General features: G+C 47.3%; 1 protein-coding gene and 1 long non-coding RNA gene across 5 annotated transcripts; both read right to left on the bottom strand.

Annotated features, from left to right (window-relative positions):
* Positions 1 to 533: 533 nt before the first annotated feature.
* Positions 534 to 9,404, bottom strand: LOC116461944 (uncharacterized). Of its 4 annotated transcripts, none has more exons than XR_009211639.1 (7): positions 9,224 to 9,404; positions 6,741 to 6,827; positions 6,005 to 6,268; positions 4,951 to 5,073; positions 3,159 to 3,312; positions 2,237 to 2,598; positions 534 to 1,348 (listed from the first exon to the last, which is right to left on the bottom strand). It is a non-coding gene; the product is annotated as an uncharacterized LOC116461944 (long non-coding RNA). The 4 variants fall into 4 exon arrangements; XR_009211640.1 differs by having other exon boundaries at positions 6,005 to 6,079; positions 6,741 to 6,831; XR_009211638.1 differs by having other exon boundaries at positions 6,741 to 6,831.
* Positions 9,405 to 14,981: 5,577 nt separating this feature from the next.
* Positions 14,982 to 17,002, bottom strand: SOX14 (SRY-box transcription factor 14). The gene has a single exon (XM_032144041.2). It carries the CDS (start codon positions 16,530 to 16,532, stop codon positions 15,810 to 15,812), a length of 723 nt encoding a protein of 240 aa, XP_031999932.1. The 5' UTR covers positions 16,533 to 17,002; the 3' UTR covers positions 14,982 to 15,809.
* Between the last annotated feature and the right edge of the window lie 949 nt (positions 17,003 to 17,951).

The following is a 17,951-nucleotide window of genomic DNA, read 5'->3' on the forward strand; positions in this document are numbered from 1 at the left end:
GCCAACATGGTGAAACCCCATCTCTACTAAAAAAATACAAAAAATTAGCTGGGCATGGTGGCAGGTGCTTGTAATCTCAGCTACTCGGGAGGCTGAGGCAGGAGAATCACTTGAACCCAGAAGGCAGAGGTTGCAGTGAACCGAAATTGTGCCACTGCACTCCAGCCTGGGCAACAAGAGCGAAACTCTGTCTCAAAAAAAAAAAAAAAGAAAGAAAGAGAAAAAGACTCTAGGTATGCACAGACCACAGCTTTAAAGTTTAGTGATTTCTTATAAGCTCTTTCACCATTCTATCTGGGTTAAAACTCTGTTTTCTGACCCTGAAGGTGTGGACCAAACCCTCTCCCTCAGTTTATTATTCTGCATGTCATTGAGTTTACATAAAAACTGGAAAGATTATTTAAGTGAATCTAGATTGTGTAAACAATGACTGAACAACTGATTTTTAAAACTATACTGGGTTTTCCAGCTTAAATATCATAGGAAAGGAAAAAGAGAGAACTCTAAATTAATAAAGTAGTCCACTCCATTAGTTTCTACGATGTAGATACAATTTAATAATAATACATGACATTTGTTATATTTTATAGGCATTTACTATATGCCAGGAAGGTTGGGCACCCTGCATTTTATCCCATTTAATCTTCCTAACATATCTGTAGCAAGTTGTTGTGATTGCCGTTTTAATCCTCCTTTTAACTGCGGAGTAAACAAACCTGGAGAGAGGTAGGGTACATAGCCTATGGTTATACAGGGAGTAAGTGGCAGAAAAGTAGATGAAGCCGAATAAAGTGCAGGTAATTTCAGATCAGGAATTATACTCATTAGCATCACTAAGGGGAAGACAGTAGTCTCCAGGGTTTGGCTTTGCCCTGAATTCTTAGTGTCAAAAAGGGCCTGAATGCAACTAGCACATCCTGACTATGAACCAAAGGGAAAGGGTGTAGAGGGAAAGGAATGGTAAGGAGCTGAGGTAAAGACAGACAGCGGCGACACTACAGCAGGTGAAGGGGGAGAAGAAAGAGATGACGGATGGGAGGAGTCAGGCTCCCAGAGCGGGCAACTAACAGAGGCTGAGAATTTCCAAGAGGTCCTGGCTCTGGGAAAGAAGATTCAGGGAGCACAGAAAGAAGGAACAGGAGGCTTCGGGGCTGTAATTATCTAACAGGACTGTGATGAAAACAGGAGTCAGGGAGCTGCTGAATTGGGGAACAGGGGGAGATGGATAATATTTTCTCTAGCCTTCTTGCCGAGAAACTCATTAAAATCCCCTTTCCATTTCCAACTCCTCAGTATCCAAAAGGCCAGTGTTTCTGAAACTGGAGAGATTTTCTTCTTTTCAGTATAACTGGGGGAAACAAATAAGATACATCAATTTAAAATTTTCTAAACCATTTCCCCTTCATCCCACCACATTGTGCTATGAAGAAAAGAAATAACCTTTTAAAATGATGGGAAAACTGTAGCCACAGGGAGAGGGGGAAAAGGCTGGGGATTCTCTTTGTGTCATTTTTTTAAAAGAAAAAGTATAATGTCGTTTTCAAGAGATGAACAGAGTAGACCCTAAGCCGATATTCTCATTCACCATAAAAATATATGGGGAAAAGGAATCCTGAATTCAGAAGAAGATTTTTTAAAGGGGTGAAAAAAGAGAAAACACTCAAAATTATATCTAACATTAATTGTGCGGCATGGTACTTAAATACTTTACAACCATTGTGTTCTTTAATCCTCAAAATAATCCTGTGAGGCCTTCAGGGCTATAATTACCTAGGAAGACTATTTCAATTTCCATTTTGCAGATGAGGTAAGTGAGACACAGAGAGGTTAAGCAACTTGCTAATGTTGGCATAGCTAGCAAGGAGTAGTTCCAGGATTTAGGCCCAGGGGGTCTAACTTTTAATACCCAAGTGATTAGCCAAAATGCTAATCTGCAGCCTCAAAAGAATGGGAAAGACAAAACAAATCCAAAGCGGAAAAGTCCCAATGAATTACTTATCGTGCCAAGGTAAGACTGATGAAGGACATCAGGACTCTGGAGAAATGTATGTTGACTTGAGGAAAGAACGATAGAGATGCGAGAGATACAGGTCTAGAAGAGTGACAGGGTGATAGCAAGAATCCCAAACTGGGAGGGAAAAAAGATCTGAGTTTCAGGTCCTCTTCGTATTGGCTTTGTGACTGTAGGCAAGCCACTTAACTTCCCAAAGCTCCAGCCTCCTCTGTAAAATAATACCTGAGACCACGTAGTTGTGAGGACTGCTGTGAGACTGAGTTGACTGAATGGAAAAGCAGTGTTAGCTAGGTGGTGTTACACATAGTCATTAAAGCTGTGGAATACCCCAGGAGGTTTAGAGCACCTTGTAATAAACAAATAAACAAAATTAGCACAAGTCTGCAACAAAATGCTTGATTCGTTGGGTGCTTTTTGCTTTTGTGGGGGCTAAACTCTTCTTTTCTTTTTTCTTTTCTTTTCTTTTCTTCTTTTCTTTTCTTTCTCTTTCTTTCTTTATTTCTCTCTCTCTCTCTCTCTTTCTTTCTCTCTCTGTCTCTCTTTCTTTCTTTTTACTTTTACTGAAGGCTCCTTTGGAATCTGTGCTGCGAGTAACAAATCCCAGACGTGATGTTGGAAACAACCATAGACTTTGAAAGGCCACAGATCAAGAATTCAGTTCTCTGAGGCCACCACATGCTCCAAGATAAAACAAATATCCAGGGGAAGGCAGGCAGTTTGGGCAGTATGCAGCACCTGGACCCCGCCTGACTGGGGAGACTACATTCCTTGACACTAGTGACTTACCCACAATTGGACTGCTTGTGGTTAGTGGCCTTTCCCTTCCCTTCCTGCTTTCTCCTGCCCAGATGACCTTCTTAAAGGATAGGCAGACCCTGGCTCTCAAAACCCATTCAGGTCCTTCTTCTCTTAGAGCTCCTTCCATGGAAATGTGTTAGGTTTTATGCAATGTAATTAACAGACTGAAGACAGTCTGAGTAACCAAGATAAGGTTTAGCACCATCGAGAAAGTGTTTAAACTTTATGAGAGAACCTGGTGAACCTTCATGCCCTCTACCCCCAAGACATAGGGCTAATTGCCTGATAGTTTTTTTTTCTTTGCCTCTGGGAAAGATGATAGAAGGAAAGAGTACTGGGCCAATACCTAAAAGACTTAGGTGCGAGGCCAGGCTTTCCAGTTGTCAGGCTGTGTGACCTTGGAAAAATGGCTTTACTCCTCTGATCTTCTCTCGTTTTCCTCAAGTGGTAAACTGAGCACTTTAAATTGATGTTTTCCAAAGTAATTTGAGAAATTATCTCTGTTACAGAGGAATAAATTTAATTTTGGTTAGTATTACAAAAAATCTATTACAACAAACTTATGATTTATATGCATTATTGCTTTGGGTAAGGTTAAAGTGAAAAAGTGAGTCAACTTAAAGAAAAGTCTGAAAGTAAATAATATTATAGATGGATGTGACTAAAACTGTGATGGTGGAATTTGAAAGAAGATCATAAGGGACCTTCAGTCCCTTATCAAAGGGCAGAGTCCAGGACGAGCACTTAGCCATCGCTTCTGTTTTTCTACTTGGCACCCCCCCAGTTTGTCCTCCCATCCTTCGTCAGGCCTTTCTGTCAGCGTTTGTGAGAAACCTGCCCAACACACCCATCCAATGCTCTGTAGTCTTTTGGTATAAAATTATAATTGGCACAAGTGATCGTGTCATCAATTGCAGTTCACGAGTAAAAGTTTTAGGAAGACCAATAACATTTCAAATTGTCTTTTAATTTTTATAAAATTATCAAATCTTGCTCAGAGATCTCTGGCCCTTAGTTCTCCAAGAACTCACTCTTCTGGCTCCACAATTCATTTTTTCATGTGACTTGTTAGGGATCATCTGTATTCCAACTGAGAGTGGAATTCTAAATCTAGAAGAATGAGTAAATGGGCATGTTTCAGAGAAGCTCTATAAAAGTTGAGCCCAAAACAACCGAGAGGCTTTGGAAAGTCCCAATATTGCCTTAAACATAAATATTGTAATCAGTAACTTTTTATTTATGGCAAGCTTTGAACCTTCCAGAAAGATGCATCCAATGCAAATTATTATTAGCAGAGAAATGCAAAAGCCACTTGGTATTCCACGGTTGATACCCAACAGCCCAATGCAGGCTGAGCAAGCAAGAAACATTGTTCCTATCTCAAGGCAAAGACATAGAGATTGGGCAGATTTGAAGAATCTAGTTTAGAAATTCAAGGGGATGATCAGGGTAACAGATTTACTAAACCCGATTAAGGGCAGGAGAACAAGACATAGGACTTTCAGGAATACTTTTTCTTTCCTTCCCAACATATTTACCTTCGATTGCTAAGCTGTGTGATAAAGAAGGCTGCTCTGGAATGAGCATCATGAAATGGGACTGGAAGGGGCCGGGGGCTTATCTGGTAAGCTTTACAGGAAATCCATGTCTGTAAATGTGCCTCTCATATGTGATGATTTGGGATCATCCTGGTGGTGTCCTGGTCCCTGGCTGTGTCTGCAAGACTTAGAAGCAGCCAGTGAGACTTGGGATTATAAAGCTGAAGCAGTGTGGGCCCAACTAGTAAGAGTTCAGTGACAGGAGATGTTGATCAGTTTTGATTCTGAATATTCTAGGTCAAACTGAGACAGGGAAGGTATTTCAGCTCCTCCCCCTTACCCCCCTTCCTTGGACTCTTCCTCAGCTGTGAATGCCATGGGTTCTTTGTTCCTTCCTTTACTCACCTCCAGTAAGCCTTTGATTTTAAAGACAGTAGTGGGAAGACAGAGAGCTTGGATATAGCAGCTCCATGTGAGGTCTGTGAGCTCTTGGGTAAGTCACTTAATGTCTCTGAGCCTCACTTTCCTCATATCTGAAATTGGCATAATAGCAGCACCTACCTAATAATGCTTTGGGGAGAATTTAACAAGATAAAATACCTAAGGCACAAACTTCTTTGCACAGAATGCTCAATTAACAACCATCTAATAAACCATATGGCTCCCTCTTATTGCAAATAGAGTACATCTTTCCAGAGAATATGGAGACAAATCTTCAGAGTCCTGGAAAGAGATACAATAAATTAAAGCATATTCCTAAAACACGTTTTAATGAAAGAAAAAGCAATCTCATTTAATTCATTAGTTGAGATGATACTTAAACACTGTTAACAATGTTGGATTTTCTTTCAGTCGCTGACTGCAGAGAAATCAAAATCTTACTCATTCGCATCCAGTGGACTATTTTACACCAATCCAGGCATAGTCGATGCCACGGGAAGTAAAATACAAGTTTCCTGACTTCTTTTTCTGCATCCAAGCCAGGACTTCATTAAATGAATGGTCTGAGGCTTGGTGCTCAGCCTTTGGCTTTTGTGCCAGGCAATATCTCTACCAGGTTCCAGCAGACTTCCAGGGCTGGCCTGATGGCACTCCAGTTTTTTTTCTTTAAGTATCATAGATTTCTCCTAGTAAGACCGTCAGAGCTTTTGATGCTGCCCTTTCTTATCAGGGGAAAGAATATATGAGTGAAGTTGACACCATCAGTAGGGGACTAAAGGCCAATTATCAAAATTTTCATGATTAATTGGCAGTGGCATGCTGATCCCTTCATCATCACTTTCCCACCTTGCTTCATTGACAGAGGTGTGGAATCTTAGCATAGAGAGTCTAAATTCTTCAGGGGAGTAGGAAATTATTTGCTGTTCAGGAAAGTAAGGAATTTGAACCACAAGGGGCTGGCAAATGCATTAACTAATTAAGGCCTTTTCAACTGGCTTCCCCCTTACTAACTAAAGGAATACATTTTGACTTCTAGTTGCAACTCAGAGGATGACCAAAAGACATAAATTAATGAATATCCTTTTTGGCCTCAATCCAAAGAACTATTTTTCTTTCTGAGTTTATCCTACTCTTAAGCCCTCCCCAGTGAAGAAGAATGAAATCATAATGGCAATTTTCTTTCTGGCAACAGTTCATCACAGATGAAATTTACCTGTTTTCTTCCACGTTGTCTCATAAGAGAATGAGGGCTATTTCTCTCAAGGGTTTGATGATTTCAGATGTCCATCTAGAGCATAAGGAAGATAACCTAATTTCTGTTTCCATAAAAAATACTGGAGGACAAGAAGACAATGTTCCTGTGGAATGTCCTCTAAGAGCTGATATGGGTGGGAGGTCAAGAGGATGTCCCCCAAAAGGCAGAAGCTCTTGATTTGCCAAGAAAGCTCGAGAAGAGGCCACCTGCAGAAGGATGGGGCTGTTGCAGAGAGACACTAATCATGAGACAAGGATTCATATTTTCTATGAAATTTCTCCCTCTAAAATAAAAAATCCAAACCCACCTTCATTATCGCTTATTTCACCTGTTTGTTATAAAATGTTTTCGAGCAATGTTGCAGCATCTTCAGTTATCTGCAAAGGAGCTAAGTTTGTTTGATTTAGACAGCAAATCGACCTCCCATCTGATTTCAATCCTTTCTACCAAATAGGTTGGCCATGAATGCTGCTGTAGTTTTGTGACACACTTTGAATTTCACCAAGCCTGTGGTGACAAGACTGGTCTGAGCCCCAGTTGTTGGTTGAACCTGCCACAGCAGCAGAGAGGGAGTCATCTGTATTTATACCAAGTTTGTGTTCACATTAGCTCAGAGTATAACCGATTTATACAAATACGTAAATGTCTCATTGTAAACCCAAAGTATATTCAGACAGAGAAAAGTTCAGCTCACCTTTTCTACAGATGACATATCTTCAGGCCTTCAGTTCTTTTCTTCTCAATTTAGTTCCCAATGATAACTCAGAGCAAATGAAGCCTTCTAACTAGGTATAATTATGACAAACATTGAAGAGCCCAGGAAGTAAAAGACAATGGTAAGAAACAATTCTAAAATGTCTTAAAGCTGCCCTCTCATCCAGCTGATTTATATCATAAACACTTGCTGCAAATAAGTCTATAGAGTTTGAGTCAAAACATCCATGAGACATTTTAACTTCTGCCCAAACTGTTAATCCTTTTGCCTCATGCTTAGTTTGGTGGATTAAAAATTAGGTGAGTGAGAAAATGGATTACCACAGTGAGAGGAAGTGAGACCAGGAAGAAGCAGGCATGACAAAGAATTATACTGATGATTTATGAAGACCTAGAAAGAAAATTTCTGATTCATCAATAGTATTTACAGGTTAAAAAAGAAAAAAAAAGGAAAACTAAACAAGAGGAGGAGAAAGGGATAAGACAGAAAAACAAAAAAGTTGAAGGAAATGGTCTTCAGTCTGGAGAAGATTCATCCTGTGGGAATGCATTGCTGTCTTAAACAATGTACTGCTTTTCTTACTTATGAAAACCAGCATCAGATGCTGCTTGTTGGTCTTGTCCTTGCTTAGATCTATAGGTCTCCAGTCATTCATTTGCGTGTCATTGAAAGAGGAGATGACCTATGTTACCCCTTTATTTGGGAGAATATGGAGGAAATATCTGTTATACTGGTCATCAATTTTTATTTCAGGAAAAGTAAAACCTATTCTTATGTAATCTTCTCCAGCATTTGGAAGCTCCTCAAATGACTGCACCTTTCATTTCTTTCTTAATATATGCAAATTTTACTATACATGTTTTTGGACCTGGAAACTTTAAACACAAAAGATTTGATGTTGCTCATACCTTGAGCAAACAGGAAATCCTTAGGGAAATGTGAACTAGTTCATACTTATTAAAACAGCCATTTTAATAAAACAATGAATTATTGACCCAACATCTGACTCATCTTTTACTACATTTTTTAAGTTACAGGAAAGTTTATAACTAATAAATTTCTTTGTATTGCATGCATATCTTATGAAAAAATAATTGCATATCCTCTGCATATATTCTTAACCACTGGCATGTTGTATGTACTCAAACTGCAGCAGTAATGAGATGTGAATATGGGTAAAATTTTGTTCTAAAATCATGTCATAATGCTGAATTATTGGGGGTAATTATTTAACAACAACAACAAAACCTTCTCTCTTTACTTATCTTTACCTACTTCATCTCAATCTCACACTATTTTTTAAAAGAAAACTTCATTGCATATTCTAGCAAAGTGTATTGGTAAGGGAAGGTTTAACAGAGCCAGAGAGAATGTGCAAGGAGTGAGAAAGTGAATTGATGGATGGATGGTTAAATGAATATAAATGAACTGACACCTTTACAGGAAAATAACATTTCTTTTCTTTTTTTATTCTATAGATCAGTGGGTTTTGTATCTGTAATTCTTTCATATCAGCAAAGAGGAAATAAACTCTCATGTAAATCATTTTCCCCCCATCTGTAGCATATTAAAACCATGCTTTTTTTTTTCTTTTAAGCAGACTCTTTTTTCCCTATTTGCTTATCAGTTCATCCACCATTACATTTTAAATGAAATTGCAAGACCCTTGTCCCTCCCCCAAATTTCAGCCTGATGTAGGAAAGTGGAAAGCAGACTTTTCTTGCTTTAGAATAGTGACCTAGATTCAATTACAGATAGACCCAGAAGAGAGAAGTGACACCTCACAATTTTCTTAGAGGTCCTGAAAAAATTAGAAATCTCAAAACAATACTTAATGGAAAAGAATCTGTTTATTTCTCCCCATTTTCCATCTTATTTCTTCTCTGCCTTAATTGCATTGCTTTGGTCCATTTAATTGTTCCTGGTATAACATCACAATAGGTTTCCCACGGGATATTTCTGAATCATAAAAACGGGCATTTCAAGGAAATTTCTGAGTTTGGCTTTTGAGGGTGGGTGTCTACACAGAGTATGTGTAATTCTGCAAACTGAACCCAGATAAGATGGAAAAAAATCTCTTAAAAGGCACATTTTCCCTTGCATCCTTTAAAAAAGCAAACAAATTACATTAATAAAGTACACTTATTATAATCTCATTGCAGACAAAGCATTGAAGGGGGAAAGCGGGTGTATATATTTTACTGTTTTCCCAATTACTGTAGAAAAATGTGGTCAAAAGAAATAGAAAGAGGGAGGAACCCTGTGATTCCGCTTATTGACTTTTATCACTAAATTAAGCATATAAATGACCTGAGCGGGTGGCTTGGTATATTAAATTAAAAAAAGAAGAACAATGATTCTCTCTTCTTTTTCCCTCCCTCTCTGATCTCAGCCTGAAAGGAGTCTCCGAGAGATAAGAAAGATGGGATTCGGTCCTCGCTACTCGGGTGGGTCCTGCTTACCGCGAGCGGGGAGGCGGTTGCCTTCCGTGCAGGATTTCCGTTGAGGGCTCACAATAAGCGGTCTCAAGCGGGGGCACATTCCCCGCCACTTCCGCGGTCCCTCAAACAAACAAAGAAGCCAAAGTCGGCTGTCCCAAGACCAATGTAAGCGCTTAGGAAGCTTTGAGGCGCTTGAGGGCGAGGCAGGCTGCTGTGGGCAGGTGTGAACACCTCAGCCCTCGCGGCGGGTTCGGAGCCGCCCAGCGTTGGAAGAGGGCAGAAGTGGGCTCGCGTCTATGCGGGTATTCGAAATGAAAAAGAGCTGCAAACGGCACAAAGGTCCGGGGGCTAGGCGCAGGAAAACAGAGCAAGGGAGCTGCCTTAGTTCTCAAACGCTGCCTATGGATGGGTGTTCCCCGGAAGATTATTCTAGACCCTATGAAAGAAGCCTCCACTGGGCGCTGGCCACGGCATTGGGGATGTGGGTGCGCGCCCGCTCTGCGAGAAGGGTCCCCCAGGCCGCGCGGGGGAACGCAGGAGACGCCTGTCCCTGGGGGAGCCAGCAGAGGATTGTTTCATTTCAAAGTGAAAATCTGCAGGCTTTGGGAAACGATATTCAAAAAAGTATATAATCTCCATATGCCGCTCAATGGAGGATCCTCATAATTTACAGCGGCAGATAAGGCTAGAGGGTGTAATAAAAAATCTGAAGCCCTCCCCTCCCCCCTCGCCGCCTCCCCGGAATTGCACCTTGGGCAGCGGAGCAGAATCCAGAATGTGAACTTCTCCCGACATATGTTTCCCGCAGATAAGTAAACAATCTGGACGTGAAATGGAAATGGTAATTAATGCAGTAATGCTGTTACACCTCGAGTGTGCAAATCCCATTGACTCGCCGCGCCACGGGGGGTGCCGGGCGTACGGGGACCGGTGGCGTGCGCCCAGGCTGCCCATTCCCTCTCCCTCCTCTCTCCCTCCTCCCTAGGTCCCCTGGCGGGGCGTCCAGAAATCCCGCAGGGATGTGGCCGGGCTGCGGGAAGCAAGGAGCTGTTTAAGCGGCGTTCGGGACTCCCGGCTGTCGGCCCCTGAAGGACTGGGCGGGTGCTCCGCGTTTGCCTCGACAGCCGCACCTCTCACCCACCTCCCTCGGTTATCACCGCCGCGCTAGCGCTAGCAGGGCCTCCTCGGGGCTCAGAGGTGCAGCCTCGCCCTGAAGCACCTAGGAGAGCCTGAGCTCCGGCGACAGAGGCCTGGAGGCAGAGGGAACCCCCAAACTTAGTGCGGCGGGTCGCCCTGAGTGCCGCGGTCAGGTCTTTCTCTCCTCTCTGTTCCGAGGCCAAGTGCTGCCGCGTTGTCTGGCAGAGTTTTTCTGAAGTTTCTTTCCATCCTCGCACCTAAAGCGCTGATCGTGTATGAATTGCTTTTCTTACGGACCTGAGTGGAAAAGTTTGGAAAAGGCCACTGCCCGCCAGAGTAGAACAACTTCTCCACTTTGTAGCAAAGAGGAAACTTTAGGCCTCCTTTCAGCCTCTGTCCGGCCTGGGCACCCGTTCCCTTTCTCGACCCAGACCCAGTGCTTGGGCTTTTTGGGGGATCGGGGAGGATGCCTAGCTGAGGGATTCGAGGGAAAAGGATGCAGAATCAGCGGTGGCAGCCCTGGGACGTCCCCGACCCGCAGCCCTTCCCGCTTCCGAAAAGAACACCTTGCTCACCCTACCCCAGAGGCTGGGCAGGAGCCTGCGATGACCGCTCTGCGGGACCCAGGGCCAGGGACTGGGCTAGGAAGTGAGTAACGAGCCCCGGGACCTGGGCGCACACAGAGCCGGGATTCCGTGGGGCCGACCGCCAGTCTCTGGTCTTAAGTAGACGCCCCAGGATTTCTAGCGCCCCCATCCGCCATCACTTTCATTATTTTCTTAATTACTGTGCCGTGGCCCAGCGCCTGCGCTTCTGGTTCCAGGCCAATGCCCATCCCTGCAGCGTCAGGAAAGAAACCAGCCCAAGTAGCTCTCCCACTGCTAGGTCCACTAGAGCCTAGGAGGCAGGGCACGGCAGGGCAGGACGGAGGCCAGGAGAGCACGCACCTCGGTGGAGGCGGGAAGCACGGGTCCCGGCTCTCCTGCACCCAAATCTAACGGGCCCCTTCTGTCCCTGTGCCTTTTCCCCTCACACTCACACACAATCCACTCAGCAAATAAATGAGAATTCTTTACACGAATCTTGTGAATTAGGTGATGTTCAAATTCAAATGGTTTGAAATTCACTGTCCACTTGAACAATGGTAACAAGGCCTGAGCTGGGGGGGAGATGAAGGAAACAAGAGTGCTGGCACCACAGCTGGCCAAGTTTTCCGGGCCCTGGCAGTCTCGGATCTCTCCAGAGAAGCTGACCGGGCGGGACACACTTCCCTAAATGGTGAGCTGTAATGAAAGTCCCTTGGCCCTACTCAGACGGAAACATCATCCCGCTTTGGTTCACCGGAGATTCCTACAAGTTAGCTCGCTCCAGTTCCAAAATGCAAACGTTAAGGGGGTCTCAGATGTCAGTCACTCACACCTCAGTGTAATTTACTCAAAGTAGCCGGTCTTTTCCGTCTTTAAAGTCAGCGGGCCTAATGAATTAATATTTAAATAGAAAAACTCGGAAACTGGAAGGGAATCAAAGATTTTTGGAGTCGGATCCAAAACCGAGAAGTGCATAAAAGGCTGACGGAGTTCTCGGAATGAGGGAGGCCAGAGGCGGAGAGGGGCCAAGAATTCCGCATCTCTCAGAAGATGTAGCCAGTGTACCCCTGAGCCAGATGGCAGCCAAGGTTTAAGAAAGCAAACCTAGGTAAAACCCAAACAACTCTGCTCCTGCCGCGCCGGCGCCGATGGCTGCCACCCCAGCAGCATGCTGTTCAGGTCTCTGCTGTCCTAGGGAACACCCAACAGAGGAGCGACGGCGCTGAACGAGGCATGTATTTGGGTAACTTTTGGCGGGGAGAGGGGTCCCGGGGAAGTAATGGGAGCCTCAGGCGAGGGGTCCGGGCCCTCCCTGCCAACCCCTCTCGAAGGAGGCCCAGGCTGCTAAGCGAGAGAAGTCTGGGGCTCCCTGGCTGCCGGACGTGTGCCTAACGCAGAGGGATCTGCAGAACCTCCTCCTGCAGGGCCACGGGAGCCCCGCGCAGCGCCGGAGTTCGGGTTCTCCGGATGCCAGGAGCCTGTCCAGGGCAACTCTTGGCTGCTCTTTGCTGCGCGACGCGCGCTCGGGAGAAGCGGCTCTTCTCCACTCCGGGCGGGCGGGGCGCTCCTCTCCCTACAGGTTTGCTTTAATGATTTTCTTGAAAGAAAGAGACAGTTGTGAGCAAACAGGTTTGACAGGGACTGCTGCCCCCCCACACCCCCCAGGGGATTTCTTTTTGTCTGCGCCTGACTTCAAAGTCAGTAATCGGCCCCTGTCAGCGGCGTGACGAGAAGGATTTTGGCTGTTTGTTAGGGCGAGTCGCGGCCGCTCACCTCGGCGGACGCTCCGCGGCCCTCGGGGCGACGGAGACAAAGCTGAGGCAGGCCCTTGCGGGGATGGGGGTGGGGGGAGAGGTTGGGACCAGGTCTAAGGAGGTCAGATGGCTGGGGAAGGCCAGTCTGAGAAGGAAGGAAACGAAGTGTGATGGCCAAAAACCGCCTGAGCCAAGTCTTTGACTTCAGGTCCCAGGACCCGAACTGGGCCCCCGGCTCTTTGCAGGCTGGAAAGAGGTCTCAGCCACCTCTGAGTGAGGCCGCAGCCCCCTGAGCTCCTCTCTGCTACAGCGCACCCTAGTTTCTTAGTTCCCCATCTGAGCCAAAGACCAAGCGCAACCGGGGACCCTGGTTTCGGTTTTCCAGCTTCAGCCACCGTCCGAGGCCTTTGCCCCTCGCACTTTGCCCTCGCACTCGCCACGTGCCCCTTTCCAGCCTAACCCTTCAGGTTTGCTTCAGATGGGGTCGTGGGCGCCAGGTTCTTTCTCCAGCTGGGGGGCTCTGTGCGCCCAGGGCGCTCCCGCGCTGGGATCTGCGAGGAGATACCCTGTAAGCTTCATCTTAGGAGATATTAAGGGACACTGAGCTATGGGGGCTATCAGAGCGGCTGACAGGACTGTCAGTTGGGGTTATATCAGACAGGAAAACCGTGGCGTCTCCGTCCCAGGCCTCCTGGGCTTCCTAGGGGGCGGGAGGAGGGGTCTTCCCTAAGCGCTCAGGGCCCCCAGACCGGACGGCCACCAGAGGCAAGTCACTTCCTAATTGTCTCGATTTGTAAGAGGGTTTTGTAATGCTAAGTAAGCGTGGCGCAGCCAGCCCGGCCTCCCCCTACACGTCCCTCAGCCCGCCTTTGTTTACCTTCGCCTGATCGCTCATTTATTTATCTATCTATTATTTATAGGCGTCCTCTCCTATTCAGCGCCCGTGTATGTTAATTGTGTTATACCATTTAATTCTAACATCGGTCTCAAAAGAGCTCTTAATGAGAAAAGCATATACAACATGGATCACTTTGCTATTCAGCTTAGCCAGATGGACAACTGCTAACTTTTTTTTTTTTTAATAATGAAAATCCCCTTTTGACAAAGGGGCTCGGATGAATAGGCTCCAAATAACACCTCAAACACTTCTAATTGTTTTGAGGACAATATGCTAATCCGCGGGTTTCGGCTTTGGTGTCTGTTGACAACGTTTCCCGTGCACTTCGAGCCACCGACTCCTTTGGAAACAGCAGAGGCAAGCGCACAAATCTCTCAACAGCAGCAGAAAGCCGACAAACCTCTAGGCTGCCCCACCTCCCACCCCGTAGCATATCAAAGCCAGTGGGAAAAGCACGCAAATTAAGGAAAACCACGTGTGAGCGCGGCTTTGGGGGTGAGACTCCAAGACCGAGGGTGGAAAGCACCCTTCGATTTTGAGAACAAATTCCAAAGAGTTTTGCTGGATAACATCGGAGGGTCCTTTCTCCTCAGGAAAGACAATAATCTTCAAGAAAACATTCACCCGGAGGGGAAAGAAAAGGACTCTTTTCCTTGTTTAACATCATGGGCTGTGCTGTTATTTGATTTTTTACGATTTTTAAAAACTCCTTGCCTGAGCCATGACAATGTCGCCTTCCTTTTCCCTTTGCTCCGGCAGGGTCTCAGGAAAAAGTGTTCCACAGTCTAGGGCGGGGACCTATGGCACATTTTTCTGCATTTCTTAGAGTTTTATTTTTTAACTTAGGAACCAGTATCAAGCCCCAAATCCGCAGAAGAGTGGGCAGCAGCATTTCCAAACACCTAAAAAGGCAGAATACCTGATTCCCCCAGTCTTCTCCCATGCTTTGTACTTAAACATCCACTGCAGGACGCGGTGTTCAGCGCGCAACTGGTTCCCAGGAGACTCGGTGCTTCTCCCTACTCCTTCAGCGTTTGGTTTTTTAAAAAGTAAACTCACCCAGATCTCAGCGGTCTGGGTCGGCCTTTGACTTAGTTCATTCACTCCTCGAAGTGGCCTGACCCTTTTGGGAAGAATGGGAGGAGAGAGTGAAGTCCCGGGGAACGATACCTTTGTCTAGCCTCTAACGGCAAAAAACAATCTCCAGGGCGCATTCCGGACGGATCCGAAACTCTAGGCCCTTCTATACCCAACCCGCAGACCACCAAGCTGGGCCAACGGGGGGCAGCCACCAGCCATCACTGCTTAAAGTTGCTCTATGCACTTTCAGCCTCCCCGCACCCGGCTTTCCAGCCCCTCCAACCTGGCTCCTGACTTCAGATTTTAGGCACATCAAAGGTTACTTTTTTACAATGACAGATTGTCTTTATTCAAAACGTCTTTGTTCAACAAATGAACAGAGTAACGAGGTAAAATCCTTCTAGGTACATTTCCAAGACATCGTCAAAACATTTATGACCATTTAGGATGTTTTTGTTCTTTTAATTTTTTGTTCACCTTCTACTTCCTGACTTCATAACCCGACATTCTGTCTAAAAGTAAACTTAGGTCTCTAGAAGCACTGCTTTACACAAAGTAAATAACCATGTAGGTCCTTTTTGTTTTCCCTTTAAAGAAGCAAACACTATCATAGCATGGTTTTAAATAGAAATGTTTCCCTTTCTGTAGTTTAAAACTTTGATGCCTTTCCCCCCCATACATGAAGAGCAGATGGCTCCTAGTCGTGTCTGATGGCAAAAACACAGAGACACAGCTAACTCTTTTCTTCAGGGGACAAAAGGAAAAAATATATGCATATTCTAGATATAATATCAGAATCTGGGAGTTCAGAGTCCAAAGCCTATCCGAGGAGAGTGAAGGGGATATAAATAAAGCAAAACTGCCTACTTTTTTGTCCAAAGGGGGTACAGTCGGAGATTTGTTTTGGGAGAGTCGGGATAGGGGCAGCTGTGTAGCTGTCATAACGTTTGCAAGTTCCCGGCACCTGTCTGCGCCTTGGGTCCGGGAGGACGCCCCTCCCTTCCCCCTGGAAGAGAGAGGAAAAGTCTGGGTGGTGTAAGGGACAGCGGCAGGGCTGACCCCGGAGGCGTCTGCAGGCCGGGGCTAGGCTCAGAGGACAGGGTGCAGACCTGGCTTTCAGACCACGCCTCAGGTCCGGGCCGGGCTGGGGGTTACATGGCCGTAGCGTGGGCTGACGAATAAGGGTCTATGCCAGTCTTGGTCATGCCTGGGAAGAGGATGTAGGCGACGGGGGGCTGCAGGGTGGAGGCAGACCAGGCGGTACAGTTACAGGGCACCACGTAGCCAGGGTTGGTGGGGGACGGGTGCGTGTGCGTGTGCTGGCTGGGGCAGCTGAGGCTGCCGAAGGCGCCGTTCTGGTAGCCCAGGGTGGACGCGTAGGGCAGAGCGCCGGTGGCCAAGGTGTGGGGCACTTCGCCCATCTTCTGGATGGCGCTCGAGCTAAACTGCGCGGGGTCCAGCAGGGAGTAGGGCGCCGAGGCCGGCGGCAAGAAGGCCCGGGCTTTCTCGGGCGCGCTCAGGAGGCCGTCGGAGGCCCCCACGGGCAGGCCGGCCGCCTTGAGCGGGTCCGTGTCGCCCAGGTAGGGCAGGGGAAAGACATACCTGTCCTTCTTGAGCAGGTTCTTGGGCTTGCGCCGAGGTCGGTACTTGTAGTCAGGGTGCTCCTTCATGTGCTGGGCGCGTAGCCGCTTGGCTTCATCGATGTATGGCCGCTTCTCTGCCTCGGACAGAAGCTTCCATTCGGCGCCTAGGCGTTTGCTGATCTCCGAGTTGTGCATCTTGGGGTTTTCCTGGGCCATCTTGCGCCGCTGGCCCCGGGACCATACCATGAAGGCGTTCATGGGCCGCTTGATGTGGTCTGAAGGTTTGGACATGGTCCCGGCGGCTAGGTGGGTGGGGGTAGGGAGTGCAAGGGTTCTGCAGACGAGCCTGGGCGCGGTTGGCCGTCTGTCTGTCCGTCCTGAGCCGGGGTTCTGCGCTCCCCTCGCCTTGGCGCCGCTGAGGGGAAGCCAGAGAGAAGCGCTGACCCCACAAAGTTCAGCTGATCATGCCAGTCCCAGCGCCCAGGCAGCCCCGGGGGAGCGAGTGGGGGCAGAAAGGGCGGGGGAGGAGAGGGCGATCGGCCGGGGGGCTTCAGGCACCAAGGGCTGGGGCCCAAGTATCGGAGTCTCCGGGATTAAGTGGCCAGGTAATTTTTTGGCCAGGGCAAGAAGCTCCTCCTTCTCCCCCTCTCCACCTTTGCCTTCTCTAGTTCCCTTCTCTCCTCTTGCGTCTCCAGTCGTGGCTCCCCCCTCCCGTGGCTTTCCCGGAGCTGCCGCGCCTAGCGCTGCACCTGGCTGAGAATGCGGGGAGGCTGGTGAACGAGAGCCAAAAGCGGCGAAGTTCAAAGGCGAGGTGGGCCGGGATTGCACGCACTCTGACATAAGCGCGGGGCGGCGACTCCCCAACCTGGGCGCCAATCAGCAGCAGAGAAGCCGAGGGGGCGCACCTGCCAACACGCCGGTGCAAGAAACAGGGAGCGCGACTGGTGGGGGCGGGGAGAGGTGTGAGGGACAGAGGCAGAGAGAGGGCTAGAGCAGAGCGGCTAGCTCTAGACTGGGGACTTGGGTTCCACATTGTCTCCGGCACTGTCAACAAATAAAACTCTTCCGCGTCTCCTGTTTCCTTTCCCGGTGGTGAAAGAGAATTAAGGCTTGGAATACAAAGGCGGGGGAAGGGACAGCAAAGGGAGCGAGGCGAGAGCTTGTGTTGATAAATAGGACAGCTTTGCCACGAAATGCAAGGACAGCACTTTCCTCTCTTGTCAAAGATCCTTGGAAGAGAAAAAGAACATAGCACGCTCAGGGTAAAAGCGAAATAAACTTTTCGCGCCCCACCCTCGGCGGTGCTTTGGCAGTGTTCTCCCGGGAAGCCCCTGCAACTAGGCATTCACCCCTGCCTCAGGATGCGGCGCCCGGGGGTAGCGCTGGGACCCTGGGTGGCTGAGCAATGTTGTCTGACCTGCTCCCGGAAGGCCTCGCGTCAGGCAATGCAGAGATTTCGAACCCTAGTTGGTGAGCCCTTAAAAGCACTACGACCTGTTCTTCACTTTTGGGGCGGGGGTGGGGCTGAGATTTCTATCGCAGTTCCCATTTACGTTACTATTATTTAGCGTCTTTAAACCTCCAACTTTTACTCCACAAATGTTCATACCGTAAGAAGAGCCTGGAGGCTGGGCATGGGGCTCTTCCGGGTGCCCCTTCTGCAGCGGCCCTAGAGCGGAGTCTCACGGTGTATCTGCAACCAGGGTCGGT

Source organism: Hylobates moloch, unplaced genomic scaffold, assembly GCF_009828535.3.
Source record: "Hylobates moloch isolate HMO894 unplaced genomic scaffold, HMol_V3 SCAFFOLD_22, whole genome shotgun sequence".
Taxonomy (NCBI): domain Eukaryota; kingdom Metazoa; phylum Chordata; class Mammalia; order Primates; family Hylobatidae; genus Hylobates; species Hylobates moloch.

What these genes read in the sequence shown, in the direction of transcription:
- SOX14 (XM_032144041.2), bottom strand. Translation starts at nt 16,532, where the DNA reads ATGTCCAAACCTTCAGACCACATCAAGCGGCCCATGAACGCCTTCATG.